This window comes from Petaurus breviceps, unplaced genomic scaffold (genome assembly GCF_028583685.1).
Source record: "Petaurus breviceps papuanus isolate PSGF00001 unplaced genomic scaffold, PetGlider_PUasm1.0 138, whole genome shotgun sequence".
Taxonomy (NCBI): domain Eukaryota; kingdom Metazoa; phylum Chordata; class Mammalia; order Diprotodontia; family Petauridae; genus Petaurus; species Petaurus breviceps.
Window position 1 is genome coordinate 30,673,766 of NW_027185694.1, and position 14,704 is coordinate 30,688,469.

At 47.9% G+C, this 14,704-nt stretch overlaps 1 protein-coding gene and 1 long non-coding RNA gene across 3 annotated transcripts in view; one reads left to right on the forward strand and one right to left on the reverse strand.

Moving 5' to 3' along the window:
* Positions 1-861: 861 nt before the first annotated feature.
* The window catches only part of ATP2A1 (ATPase sarcoplasmic/endoplasmic reticulum Ca2+ transporting 1), a 17,479-nt gene continuing 3,636 nt past the window's right edge, over positions 862-14,704 (forward strand). For both annotated transcript variants that reach the window (XM_069063947.1, XM_069063943.1), the window contains exons 1-15: positions 862-1,181; positions 1,471-1,488; positions 1,970-2,052; positions 4,210-4,314; positions 4,995-5,133; positions 8,943-9,023; positions 9,867-9,952; positions 10,130-10,427; positions 10,720-10,886; positions 11,596-11,684; positions 12,044-12,146; positions 12,431-12,562; positions 13,402-13,527; positions 13,681-13,899; positions 14,240-14,575. In XM_069063947.1, the coding sequence (XP_068920048.1) occupies positions 1,064-1,181; positions 1,471-1,488; positions 1,970-2,052; positions 4,210-4,314; positions 4,995-5,133; positions 8,943-9,023; positions 9,867-9,952; positions 10,130-10,427; positions 10,720-10,886; positions 11,596-11,684; positions 12,044-12,146; positions 12,431-12,562; positions 13,402-13,527; positions 13,681-13,899; positions 14,240-14,575 (2,100 nt within the window). In that variant the 5' untranslated portion in view covers positions 862-1,063. The remainder of the gene's footprint in view (positions 1,182-1,470; positions 1,489-1,969; positions 2,053-4,209; positions 4,315-4,994; positions 5,134-8,942; positions 9,024-9,866; positions 9,953-10,129; positions 10,428-10,719; positions 10,887-11,595; positions 11,685-12,043; positions 12,147-12,430; positions 12,563-13,401; positions 13,528-13,680; positions 13,900-14,239; positions 14,576-14,704) is intronic.
* On the reverse strand, positions 2,259-3,500 carry LOC138142922 (uncharacterized). Its single transcript, XR_011163562.1, has 2 exons — positions 3,346-3,500; positions 2,259-2,635 (listed from the first exon to the last, which is right to left on the reverse strand). It is a non-coding gene; the product is annotated as an uncharacterized lncRNA (long non-coding RNA).

Here is a 14,704-nt window from a genome sequence, read left to right on the forward strand (position 1 = left end):
GTGCCATCAGCACATTTTGTAGCCTCTTGAGTTACCCCTGTTGCCGGGTATCCCATTTTCCTGGGGAGGAGGGGGATTCCCTATCAGGAATGGTGGAGCAGGGCCTTGTGTTTCCTGTGGCTTTAGGAGGGCAGGTGGGGAGGTGGTGTTGGCAGGGGGTACATGCAGTCCTGGCTCTGTTCACCAGCACTTGGACACTAAATCCCATGTTGATGGCTCTTGCTGCCCCCCTCCCTGGGGTAGGGTTACCACCTTCTGCCCTGTCCCTTTGACCCTCTCCCCTCCTCATTTCCACTCGCCCCTCTAGAGTTGCTCTCTTCTATCCCGCAATGGACAATCTTCCTTCTAGTTTAGTCTTAGATTTCCTTGGCCCCTTCACTTGATCTCTTGGTTCCAGTCTCTATGTGTTTTCTCCTTTATTTCATTAGGATGAAGAAGATGCTGAAAGTTATAGGGCAATAGGGGCAGGCTGAGCTGTCCAGGTGGGAATAGTGATGACGGGAACAAGTGGGGTGAGGGGGAAGGGGAAGGGGAAAAGGAATAGGAGGGCAGGAAGGGAGTCAGAAAGGAAAAGAATAAGATTGGGTTGAGGAAGCTAGAACTTGATGGAGAGAGCAAGTAGGGGAAGTAAGTTTGGGAGATGAGAAACATAGGAGACAGTCTCAGTCTCCCCCTGCCCCCTCTTTCCCTGGGGCAGGGGCCACTCTGGCCTTATGAGTGACATCTCAGGCTGCAGCCCCACTGTTCCCCCTCTGTCAGCAAAAATACCTTTCTCTTCTGGCCCCTCCTGTTAGGGTCCTAGCCAGCCAATCCTGGGCCTGGTGGGGGGGTTGGGCACCCCCTCAACTCACTCATAAGGGCCAGCTGGGGGTTGGGGGGGTGGCCGGCTCCTGTAGGTTGGACGGGGGTCAGAGTTGCGTGGAGGGGAGACAAGCCCATCAGGGGGGCTGAAGAGAGACAGACAGAGATAAGCAGGTGGAGAGACTAAGAAGGAAATCCCCCACGTGTGAAAGAGACCCCCTAGAAAGAAGGCACCGGCCCCTGGCCCCTAGAAGGGAGCAAGATGGAGGCCGCACACTCCAAGACCACAGAAGAATGCCTGGCCTATTTTGGGGTGAATGAGAACTCTGGCCTCAACCCTGACCAAGTTAAAAGACATCTAGAGAAGTATGGACCCAATGGTGAGTATTTGGAATTGAAGTTGACTATCCATCTTCCTCAATAAGGTCCCTTTCCCCTAGAGATTCTGGGAAAAAACCTGAGGAATAGGACAACTGAATTCTGGAAGAGAAAAGGGAATTGGTGGGGCAGCATCTCCAAGGCTCTGATGTATCTGTAGCTTGTCTCACTTTCTGTTGCCCTAGTATTTCACTTTGCCTGTGACATTCTGGGAGTGGGGCAAATGTTGGGCAGAAGGGACTTCATCCTAAATGAACTGTTTTATTCTCTTCTCTCCCAATCCTATCCCAGAACTCCCTGCAGAAGAAGGTAAGTCAAATAATCCTGTATCTCTCCCTGCCCTTCTCTTACCCCCACCCCTACCCTCTCTTTCTGCCCTCTCATTTTTGTCTATAGGCCCTCCTCCTTAAAGTCCACCAGACAGAAGAGCTTCTCATTTCTGCCATTGTTCACTGTCCATCCTTTTCTGACACCCTTCCCCCCTAAAAAAAAAAAAACACGACACCAAAGAAGAAATGACACCCTCCTCTAGAGAGAGGTGTAAACCCAATTTCCCCTCTTCTCCACTGAGGTATGCCTCTTACCCCTTAGAATAAGTTGTTGCTCAGGGCTGGGAACTTTTGATTTCTTCAGGCCCTCAGATTCAGCCCTCGCCTTCTTTTGTCGCCCTACATCTCTTAGCCTTTTTCTTCCCTATCCCTAATCCCAAGCATCCAGCATTTCTGTCTTTGCTGATCGCTATCCCACTGAATGTGGCAATCTTCTCCCTTCCCCTGCCTTCCTCTCCCAGGCAAGTCCCTGTGGGAGCTGGTGGTAGAGCAGTTTGAAGACCTCCTCGTTCGGATTCTTCTCCTGGCTGCCTGCATATCTTTTGTAAGTGCAACAAATGGCTCGAGAATGGGGGAAGAAGGTTAGGGAGCCATGGGAGGAGGGGCGCTTTCCATGAGGTGACAGAAAAAATTGGGGGAGAGGGAGAAGTGAGGGAAGGACAGTGATAGAATTCCTTTCCCTCTCAAATCCCGTTTCTTTCTCTCAAAAATGGTGATAACGATTGTTGAGAGAAAAGTGCTGTGCAAATCTTATGTGGGAAGGTGTTATTATTTTCATCAACATCATTACATGTACTGGAGAAATACATTACATAAATAATGATGACCAATCATTGCACCGGTTCACGCGGAGCTTTTATATCAGGAGAAGGAGGATGCATGGGGATGGAAGGAAGGAGGGGCGCTCCGCTTTAGTGTTGGGAGCCGAGACTCCTCATCAACCGCGGGGTCGGGGCAGGCTTGAGGGAAGCCTGAGGATCTGCTCAGGAACCCGTGGGGAGGAGTAGGGATGGATGGTGGGGCTGCAGACAGAGGGTGAGGTGGAGGCCTGGGGGTGCCTCCCCCTCCCCTTAGACTTGGGCCTCTTTGCCTGGGAAAATTCTCCATAATGCACGCACTGCCTGCCTCTTAAAAGGTGAAGGAAATTAAAAAAAATAATATTGAAGCAGCCACTCTCCCGGGTCCGCAGAACGGACTGATTAGCTAGCACCAGTCCCGGCATGCTCTGGGGAGGCTGAGGCTTCTAGGGAGTCCCCGATCGTTCCACGCTGATTGGGCTGGAGGGGAAGTGGGGAGCGCAGGTCGGGGAATGAGTGGTGCTGCTTTAGGCTGCGCTCTGGCTTCCACCCCTGGATCCTTTCTTCCTAGCTTCCCCAAGCCCTCATTTTACAAATGACTGGCCCCTAGCTTCTCACTCTCTCCACGGCCAAGGTCTACACCCCACGGGATGGTCTGGCTCCCTGCAGCCTCACTTGGCTCCCGCAGCCCCCAGATCTCTTTCTAGGGCTTCAGATTAATCTGCAAAAGCCCTGACCTTGGCGTCCCTCCAGCCTCGATCTCTTTCCTTTTTGAAACACTCTTCAGACCTTCTGCCCTCACCTTGGCATCTCCTTTCCCAGCCTGCCGTTCCCCAGATCTCCCCAACCCCTCTCTGTTTCTCCCTTGGCTCTAGCTTCCAGCTCGCCCCTGCCCTCCGGTCCTCCACCACATCCCTGGTTAGGGTCACATCTCCTGTTCCTTCCCCAGTCACGCAGAAGCTCCTCCCTCCCTCTCATGCTCACTGATCATCCCTTCAGCCCCCTGGAAATTCGTCCTCCAGGTCCCTTTCCCTCCTCACCCTGATTCCCTTTCTTCTTGGCTGTCAGGGCTCTCCTTTTCCACTCTCAAGTTTGTATCTTGACATTTGCTGGAGCTGTCGCTGGGCAGGGAAAACAGCTGGGGCCGGGTGTGTGTGCACGAGGCCCAGTAATCCTATCTCCACACAGCTCTCTTGAAATTGGAGCCCCCCTCCTCCCCTAAATCCTGGGCTGGGGTTGAGGGGGTTGGGCTCAGGCATCGGGGTGGATCGCAGTGCCTGTTAAATGGGTAGGATTTTTGCAAAACATTTTTCCTGTTTGTGGGGAAGGAGTGACTGGGGAGTTTAGGTGGTCTCTGTGCAGAACAGAAAATCAAACCCAAGTGTGTAGATAGAGAATGACAGGGACCTGGAATAAATCATCCATCTGTACACTTGTGCGTGTGTCTGTCTGTTTTGAGAGGCATAGTGTTAAGAATGTTAAACTTGGTAGACCTGGATTCAAATCTAGCCTCAGACACTTGTGGAACCACAAGAATCATTATTTGAACCCACAGAGCCTCAAGTTTCCTCAGCTGTAAAATAGGGATGATAGTAAATGTAATATCTATTTACCTCCCCCAGTTGATATAAGGCAAATACTTTAAACCTTAAAAAACCTACATAGCTATGAGTTATGGGTTCCCCACTGCCTGTGAACAAGTGTGTCTGCATGGAAGAGGTGAACTCTAGTGCACGTTGATGTGTGTGAATGTGCCCAGCAGCCCTCTGGATGGTTGTGAGTGTGAGGATGGATCTGTAGTCCTCCTTCCACCACTGGGACTATTGGTGGTATGCATTTAATTAACCCTTCTACTTCTCACCCTTCTCTGGGGCAGTCTCACTGACTATATCTCCCTCCCACAGGTGCTGGCCTGGTTTGAGGAAGGTGAGGAGACCATCACAGCTTTTGTTGAGCCCTTCGTTATCCTCCTCATCCTCATTGCCAATGCCATTGTTGGGGTTTGGCAGGTCAGGATCACCCCCACCTCCTCCCTCACCCCTTGTTTGTGGTACCCTGTACTGTTTCTTTATTCCCTCTTTATTTTGTCACCTTTAAGGGGTCATCCCTGCCTTTTTGCCCTCCTCTCATTAACATTCCCTTTTCCCAACACTGACTCCCTCATTTTATGTGTTTCCTTTCTTGCTGGTGCCTGCAGGCATCTTTCCTTCCATTCTGGTTTCTTACACTCAAACACCAAAGACTCTGTTTCTTCCCGACCATTTTTCCTATTCCCTATTTTCTGACCTTTCCCTGGCCCTCCTTGGTTGTTCCTTTTCTCTCCCTTTCACTCCTTGTTCACTCTCGTTCTGTGTAACCATTTCCCATCGACATTTCTTGCCATCCCCATAAAGTTTCTCATCTTCCACTCTGTCCCCGCAGCCCACAAATACTAATACTATTCACTGCTCTATTATTCCTTTCTTTTTCCCAGATAACATTAATGATACCCCTCACATGCCTCAGACAATCCATGCTATAACTCTTCTCCTTCTATAGGCTACCCCATTTTTCTTCCCTGATTCCCCCACTTCCCACCCCCTGCAGATCCCTACTTTTCCCTCCTTTCCTGCTTGAGACTCTATAATCCTTTCCTCCCTCTTGAGGTCCCTGCTGACCATCCATTCTTTCCCGTACTGTCCCCCTGCAGGAGCGTAACGCAGAGAATGCCATTGAAGCTCTTAAGGAGTATGAGCCCGAGATGGGCAAAGTGTACAGGGCTGACCGAAAGTCTGTGCAGCGGATTAAGGCCCGGGACATCGTCCCCGGTGACATCGTGGAGGTGGCTGGTGAGTTCTACATCCTGAGACTGGAAGAGAGGAGAGGAAGGGCATGGGGGAGCCTTGTGAATTGCATATGAGTGGATGCGTGTACAGAGAGAATTTGTTCATCTGCGTGTGTCTCCAATGAGCGGAGTTTCAGTGTTAGGATGGAGGGGCTGAGGTGCGAGGAGGTTGGGAAGCAGAGGTAGAAAGACTTAACTCCTCCTTCCCAGACTCCTAAGGGGGTCACCCCAGGGCATTCAGTCTTCTCCCCCTCATCAGCGCCCCCCAGCAGCTGCCCCCTTCTAGAGTCTCAACAGGAACAGCTAGTCCTGTCCCTGTTGCTGAAAGCAGAACTCCCTGCCCGCCCTCCCTTCCCTCACCCGGCACTTGTTAGCAACAGGTGTACCCAGGGCCCTGCCAATGGGCCCCATCACCCCCACCTCTTGCTTAGCTTCCCTCTCCTTCCCCCACCCCAAGCTTCGTCAGCTATAAATCTTGACCTCTTAGTGCCCTTGAGGAGTCTCAGAGGGGAAGGAGTGTGGGTGGCCGAGAGATCAAGCCCTCGGCCATGTATGGAAAACATGGGCGACGGAGAGAGCACGGGACCTAGCGTTGGTGGGGGGGGGAGGGGTGGTGGGTTGGGAGGGAGTTTGAAGAGTGTCCCCGCCTCCTAGAAACCGAGGGACACTTAATGCCTAACTGGGGAGAGGGGTGGGGGCCAGGCGGCTAAGATTACGAGGATTCTGTCCCCTTCAGCGGTTTTTATATTTGCACTTCTGCCCAGGGCTTTCCTCCATCCCTGAGGCACTGGTGACATATATAAATGCGCTCTCTGTACCAGTACCCCGTTATGAGAGTATGGAGACTCTGGGGAGGGGAGCCAAGTGAAGAGGTGGGTGCTCAGGATTTCCCTCCTGTGCCCCAACACAGCCGCAACACAGTTTGGAGCCAGGACCATAACTATCTATAAATACTGCCTGGGGTAGGGTGACAGGGTGTCCCGACATCAGCCAGCCTCTTCCCTCCCTTGTTTCCTCTGTCCTCAGGAGGGGTGGTCCCAGGGATGACTGGAGTGGCTTTCTTGTACCCCAGTAATGGAAAGAAGGAGAGTAAGGATGTATCCTTCCCCCAAGGACCATGCAGAAGGATCACATTTTTTAGGCTGAGGTCCCAGAAAATGTTCTTCTGTTCCCTAAAAGGTCCTTCAATTGGAGAGGTCATTGCACAGCATGACATCTGTCTGTTCAGCACTGAATTCCTAGTATTAATTGATATACTCATGGGTCTCTCCTACTTCTGAGCTAACAGTCTCTAGTCCCAGTCTGTGTATGTGCATCTCTCTCATTTTTTCTTCTTCTTTCACCTCCCTCCCTCATTTTTCTGTCTTGCTTTCTCTTTCCCTATCTTCCTCCCTTACCTCAGTGTCTCCTGTTTTCTTTATCCCAACTTTCTCTTCCATTAGCTTATTTTTTTCCATTTTTTCCTTCCCTAACCTCATTAGGTGGTCTTGTTCCCAATCTTGCTTACTTCTATTTCATCATTTGCTATCCCATTGTAATTCTGTCCCACATCCTTTTAGTCAGTCATTTAGCAAATATTAATCGCTACTGTGTCCGCATGTGGAGCATTGTGTTAGGCAGTGGGGACATTTGAAGACATAGTCCTAATCCTAATGGAGCTCACAGACAGAAAAACCTCTTTTGTGTTTTCCCTTCAGCAGTCTGCTGAAGCTTATGCACCCCTTCTCATAATGATGTTTTTAAATGCACAAAATAAAATACACAGGATTACAAAGAAAACAAAATATTTGAAACGGTTATGTCAGCTTTTTTTTTTTTAAGTTCAGGGACCCAAGATTAAGAATCCCATAAACTCTAGTAGGAAGGTAAGACACAGATAACTATTAAAGAGGTTCAAAATCAAATTCTACCTGCAATCTGAGGAAGAAAGTTATTTCCAAGTGAAGGGATCAGGGAAGACTTCCTGGAAGAAGTGACCCTTGCTGAGTGGGAATTCAGGCTGCAATGACCTGGGAGGGCACAGAGGTGGGAAAGTGATGAGTTTATCATACTTTTCCCCCTTACTTTATTTCCTGGCATCCCATTTCTACTCCTCTCTTTACTATTTTCTCTTTCTGCCATCCCCCACTTTATCTTGTCTTGTCTGATTTTTCCCCATTCTCTCAAGTTTTTCTTAGTCCTGTTTCCTTTTCCCTCTTTCATGACTTTTTCCCTCCTTTCCCCCAGCTTCTCTTTCAAGCTCATCTGCATATCTCTTCACCTGTTTTTTCCTCCCACTTTTACTTGGCTAGATTTCCTCTTTCCCTCTCATTTCTTTCTCTGTCCTTTTCTGCGTCCACCCTCAGGTCCTTTGAGTGTACTGCCTCCATATTAAAAAAAAAATATATATATATATATATATTTAAATAAGGAAGCAGTACACTAAAAATGTATATATCCTATATATGTATATCCTATCCTCTTTTATATAATTGACACTTTTTAATATGATACATATCCTTCCCTCATTCAGAGAACCAATATAATGTAAATAATGTAATGTAAAATTAAAAATTAAATATGGAGGCGAAAAGAGCAATTCATCACAGTTAAAAGCATATTCTCATACATTTTCTTCAGGGCCAAGTTAAGTCTGTATAATTACGAAACTTTCATTTCTTTTGTTCTTTCCATTTACATGGTTGTAGTCATTGTATATGCTGTTTTCTGGATTCCACTCATTTGACTTGGCCTCATTAGTTCATCTGACTTCTCATATTCCTCCATATTCATATCCACTGTTTCTTATACTTCAGTAATATTCTATAACATGAATGTACCAGAATGTAGTTATCCATTGCCCAGTTAATAGGCACCTATTTCATTTTCAGTTCTTTGCCACTACATAAAAAAATGCTGCTATCAACATTTGTGTATAAGTGGGACCTTCTTATTTTTGACTTCTTTGGGATATGAGCCTTGCTGTGGACATATTAGGATGTAGGAATTCTAGTCACTTTCTTAGCATAATTCCAAATTGCTCTTCAGAATGGTTGGACCAATTCCTACCTCTGTCAATAGGGCAGCTAGGTGGCAAAATGTAGAAAGTACTGGGCCCAAAGTCAGGAAGACTTATCTTTTGGAGTTCAGATCTTGGCTTCAGACACTTAACCAGCTCTGTGACCCTGGGCAAGTCACTTAATCCTTTTTGCCTCAGTTCCTCATCTGTAAAATGAGCTGGAGGAGGAAACCATTCCAGAATCTTTGCCAAGAAAAGATCAAATGGGGTCAATGAAGAGTTAGACAACAACTGAAATGACCAAACAAGTGTCCATCTTTCCATAATACTTCAAAAATTGACTATTTACATCTTTAATCATCCATGCCTTTGCTCGGTATGAGGTGAACCCTCACAATTGTTTTGATTCACATCTCTTTTATTATGAGTGATTTGGAACAATCTTTTATATGGTTTTCCATAGTTTCCAGTTTTTTTGAGAAATGTTTGTTCATCTCCTTTGACCACTGGGGAATGGTTCTTAGTCTAATTTATTTATGTTAGTTCCTTATATACCTTGGATTTCAGACCCTTATCAGAGATATTTAATACAAGAAAAAAAATTTTCCCATCAAATATTTCTTATCCTAGCTACAAATGTAGCCTGGATATTGGTCATAGTATACAGTTTCAGTTTCATTGTATACATCTTGTTACCCATAAGTCATCCTTTTGTCCCTAAATACATCTTTTTTTCCTCTTCTTGTTCCTCCCATAGTTTCTAGGAGTAAAGAAATAAGCTTTCCCTCCAACTGACCTTTTTTTTCCCTCCACAGTGGGTGACAAAGTACCTGCAGATATCCGTATCCTGTCCATTAAATCCACTACCCTTCGGGTTGACCAGTCCATCCTGACAGGTGAGAGGTTGTACTAGGTGGAAGACGAGATGAGATCTTTGAATGGGAAAGGAAGAAGGAGGAAGATAAAATCTTGGAAACACAGAAGGATAGAAACCCTCAGCATAGGGGAAAATGATATGTGACTTTAGGTCCTTCTCAGAGTTTCTGGTGGCCACTGTCCTTTGTTTTGGTGTTTCCCAAAATTTTCCAGTTTGTGACATCAGGGGGTCTACTGGGATACATGAGAGGTGTGGGGAGGAGGAGGGAGTGTTAACTCCTCACCTACCCTCAATTCATCTATCCTTACATTCAAACCCCCCACTCCAAACCTCATTATACTCTGTGCAGATATTTCGACTTCATCCTGTCTTCTTTCTCTAAAACGTCTACTTCTCTCAGTTAAAAAACTGGTGTGGAGGAAAGCCAGGATGTTGTTACACCTCAAAGGACCCTGACAAATCATTTAGGAGATAACACCCTGTTTCTCATAGTCTTTTAGAGCTGGAAGGAAGCTTAGACATCATCCTATCCAATCTCTTTCTCCATGGAAGAGGAAGGGCAGGGGATCGGTAGGAGTCCCTCTTCAGGCTGAGGGAGTCCAGGACTTAAGCAAGGGTGTCTTCCTACCAGAGTATGCTTCAACCATATGCTTGAACCATGACCCATCCCTTAGCAATGGAAAACAGGTGGGAGTCCTTGGGAGAGAGGACAAGTTTTCTTAATTCCTGGAGTCGTTTGAGCTTAAGGAGGGAGCTCTGACAGAATGATGTTCCTTGGAATGGGCCGTTGGGAGGAAAGGAGCAATATCAAACCAGAAGGATGAAACAGAAGCAGGTTAACTCTCCTGCGCCTTCCCTTTAGGTGAGTCTGTATCTGTCATCAAGCACACAGAACCTGTCCCTGACCCACGAGCTGTTAACCAAGACAAGAAGAATATGCTTTTCTCGGTGAGCTCCTCAGAGTCGGCAGTTGGCTAGAGCTGTCCCTCTGGGGAGTGGGAGGTGGTGGGATTTGAGGAAATCCTCACCAGCCCTGCATCTTCCCAGTGAGATCAGAGGCCTCTGTGGGGAATGGGCAATGGTGCTGTCCTCATCGGCTAACAGTGTCCTGCCCCCACCTCCCAGGGCACCAACATTGCAGCAGGAAAGGCAGTAGGTATTGTGGCAACCACCGGCGTGAGCACAGAGATTGGGAAAATTCGGGACCAGATGGCAGCCACCGAGCAGGAGAAGACGCCCCTGCAGCAGAAACTGGATGAGTTTGGGGAGCAGCTGTCTAAGGTCATCTCCTTGATCTGTGTGGCTGTGTGGCTCATCAACATCGGCCACTTCAACGACCCTGTCCACGGGGGCTCCTGGTTCCGTGGTGCCATCTACTACTTTAAGATAGCTGTGGCCTTGGCCGTGGCTGCTATTCCCGAAGGTGTGAGAAACCTCTTTTATGCCCTCTGCTTCCCCATCACTCTGGCAGCCTGCCCGATTTCTGTCCCTTAGCTGGTCCCTCTGCGCCCCCACCTGGCCCTAAGTGGAAGAACATCACCTGTTCCCTAATGTGCGGCTTTGGTTCATTGTCCAGTCTCGTCTTAGCACGACCACTTACTTGTCCCCAGTACCTGGGATGGCACCACAGCAAGCCCTCTATTTTCCTATTATCTCTCATGACTTGCCCTTTCCAGGGACTCCACTCACTCTCTATCCCCTCATCTGACCTCCAGGTCTGCCGGCTGTCATCACCACCTGTCTGGCCCTGGGCACCCGCCGGATGGCAAAAAAGAATGCAATTGTGAGGAGCCTGCCCTCTGTGGAAACTCTTGGCTGCACCTCAGTCATCTGTTCTGACAAGACAGGCACTCTTACCACCAATCAAATGTCTGTCTGCAAGGTCAGTGGACAGAACCCCATTGGGTTCTGGGAGTGTTGTTAACCCTGACCTCCCAGCAGGTGATCCGGTGTCAGATTAGTGCTCCTCCCACTTCACCCTTTATTACTTGCAACCATTTATTTTGGTCTTGAAAAAGCTCAAAGAGTTAACTGAAGGTGGCACTGATACTGGGTGTGCAGAGTCAACCTAGGTCACCCTTTCTCTGTGTTCACTCTGTAGAAGGAAAGAGCCTTTCCCTCTCAACCCAGCTGCTCTCACTCAGACTGGCCACTCCCTGACTCAGCTTCGCAAACAGAATAGACCAATGTTAACTTTAGAATACTCACTGTTATAAATAAGACTCCATCCTTGCCCTGATTATAGAGTGTAAGGAAAGCTTGAGGGAAATTTAGTGGGGGAGGTTGAAGGCAAGCTAAAAGCAGACACACACTCATGCCTGCTCATATCACCATTAGTCTGGGAAATATGGGGAAGGGAAGAAGTTAGGAAAATTAGCCTCCCCTTAATACTGATAAGTAACTTCTTTGTTGTATGTCTGATTCTAGGAGTGAACTTAGGGCATTTAGAGAAAAGGGAGATGCCAAGAATTAGATACCTGTCTAGATAGTGAAGATCACCCATCTTTCTGACTGTATCCAGCCTTGACTACCTAATCAGATCTGAGGGAGACTCTTTCTTATTTTTCTCTCTCTCCTTTTCCCTTCTGCAGATGTTTGTCATTGACAAGATAGATGGGGATTTCTGCTCTCTGAATGAATTTGCCATCACTGGTTCCACTTATGCCCCTGAGGGTGAAGTGTAAGTGGCCAAGTTTTCCCTTCTCACTCCCCACCCAACCCCAGATTTTCCCTTTCTTCAGTCTTGTCTTTCTTCCATATAACCCTTTTGACTAGCATCTCTCTCTCTCTGGGCCCTACATTCAATCACTGTTTCTTTTACCTTCCTCTGCTATTTCTGTCTTCTCCTTCCCTTCCCCTCCAGACTCATTCTGTCCTACCTATCCCATCCCATGTTCCATGGGTTGCCCACCACTTTTCTTTACTATCCCTTTCTGACCATCTGTTCACTGCTTTTCCAACCTACCTCTTCCCTGTCCTTCTCTGCCTTTCCCTTTCCCTCTGTCTTTCCCGTTCATGCTCCTCCCCAAACCCCCACAGCTTGAAGAACGATAAGCCAGTCCGGGCAGGTCAGTACGATGGGTTGGTGGAGCTGGCCACCATCTGTGCCCTCTGCAATGACTCCTCCTTGGACTTCAATGAGGTGAGGAGCATGAATACCTTCTGTTCTCAAGCCAAACTCCTACTCAATAATTGCCACCCAGACAGGACAAGGGGAAATCCTAGGAAAAAGTGGGAAAAAGCTGAACCCTTTCCTAGTTTGGGGGGTGGGATAGGAGGAAATGGTATGTTTCCATCTCCCTTCTCTCTCTCTCTAAGCATTAGTAGGAATTGTATTTGTTCTCCTGTGTGTGTATATGCGTGTGTGTGCATGTGAATGGAAAATATTCTTTTAACCATTTCTACCATTACTTCTACTTACATCAGTCCAAAGGTGTTTATGAGAAGGTCGGGGAGGCTACAGAGACAGCACTCACCACCCTGGTGGAGAAGATGAATGTTTTCAACACAGATGTGAGAAGTCTCTCCAAGGTGGAGAGGGCCAATGCCTGCAACTCTGTGAGTCTGAGAGGCTCCCCTCAACTATGGGGGTGGGGTATAGGAAGGACACAAGACTTGAGTCACAGTTGAGTTTGAATTCTAGCTCCAGTGCTTACTTCATGTGCAGCCATCCTTTAAATTGGGAATAATAATATTTGTCTACTCTGACAGGGCCATTGTGAGGAGAGCATTAGAGGGCACAGAAATATGAACTACCATTATTGTTTCTAACTCCTTTCTGCCTCTCATAGTACATTTTAAAGACCATTTCCCTCTGAGATGGACAGAGTTGGTCTCCACTCTTTATGATGTTTGGCAGGAGTACCATTATTTCTCGAATCAGTTCCTACTTTCAGGCTGAATAATCTTATTTCCTTTCACTTTTACTCCTAAGTCATCTTCTTAATTTGTTAAGGCACTTTTATGGCTCTTATCTGGCCTGCTCTAACCTGTTTATGTGGTGCTCTAACCGAGACGTGATGCTGATTCAGTGATGGATTTTTTCCCCCACTTTATCCTGTCTGCAGAGGCATCATTGCCTTGTGGTATTTGTACATGGCTGGCTTCAAATCCCATCTCTGAAATTTAGTAGTGTTCCTCTCAGAATTCACTTAGCTTCTCTGGGTGCTTCAGACAAACCCCTAGGACGGGGAGAGGAAATTCTCTATAGTGAAAAAAATCCCCATAGGAAGGATCAAACTTAGTTCTACCCTGATACTGCTGGGTTGTGGTCTCCAGGCCTCTTTTGGCTGTAGTGTAATAGGCCTTGTTTCGTGATGCTGCCTCACCCTCTTCCTATTCATGTCTAATCTCCATCTGAACTCAGACCCCACCTTTTTCTCCCCGCACTTTTCCAGGTGATCCGCCAGCTGATGAAGAAAGAATTCACCTTGGAGTTTTCCCGTGACAGGAAGTCCATGTCTGTCTATTGTTCCCCAGCCAAATCTTCTCGAGCTGCTGTAGGAAACAAGATGTTTGTCAAGGTTAGAAACCAGGGTGGCCTATTAACTGCTCCCTGGGACCAGAGAAAAGTCCCCCCTCTTTTACCAGATGCCCAACTGTCCTCCAGCCCTTGGACTGTCGAGGTGGTCAGGGCTATCTTCTTGAGGAAGAGTGCAGGTTTCCTTTTCTTTCAGGGTGCTCCTGAGGGGGTCATCGACCGTTGTAATTATGTTCGGGTTGGCACAACCAGAGTGCCACTCACCACGCCAGTGAAGGACAAAATCATGAGTGTGATCAAGGAGTGGGGCACAGGCCGGGATACCCTCCGATGCTTGGCCCTGGCTACCCGAGATGCTCCACCCAGGCGAGAAGAGATGTCACTGGATGATTCTGCCAAGTTCATGGAATACGAGGTGAGTTAGTGACCCGCCCCTGCCATGTTTCACCTTTCTCCTGGTTTGACCCACCCTCCAAGAGACTATTAAACCACAGAGTTGGAGGTAAGTGACATTTCTGTTTCACTTTTGTGTTCCTGTGTCATACCTCCTATCCCCGTTTTCCCATCTTCATGCTCATCCTGTCCCTCTAGTGAATCTGGGTTCTCAGGAAGGTGTGCTAATTTTCCAGCCATTTTTCAGATGGACTGTTGAGGATGGGGTTTTTGCTTCCCCGTGGCTGTCCTGAATCACTTCCAATCTCCTTTTCCTCTTGCATTTCTGCCTGAGTTCATCTCCCTTTGTTCTGTCTCCTTAGACGGATCTGACATTTGTTGGGGTAGTGGGGATGTTGGATCCACCCCGCAAGGAGGTCATGGGCTCTATCCAGTTGTGCCGTGATGCGGGAATCCGAGTCATCATGATCACAGGTGACAACAAGGGCACAGCTATTGCCATCTGCCGGCGCATTGGTATCTTTGGGGAGAATGAGGAGGTGACAGGCCGAGCCTATACAGGCCGGGAATTTGATGATCTGCCCCTGGGAGAGCAGCGAGATGCCTGTCGCCGTGCCTGCTGCTTTGCCCGGGTGGAACCTTCCCACAAGTCCAAGATCGTTGAGTACCTGCAGTCCTTCGATGAGATCACTGCAATGGTAAGGACTTGGAGGGCTGAGAGGGGAGGTAGAAGAGGGGACAGGGACCTGGGGAGAGGTAGAGACTACAGTGATGGGGATGCAGAGAAGAGCCATGCAAATGGAGGAGACGAGAGAGAGAGAGAGAGA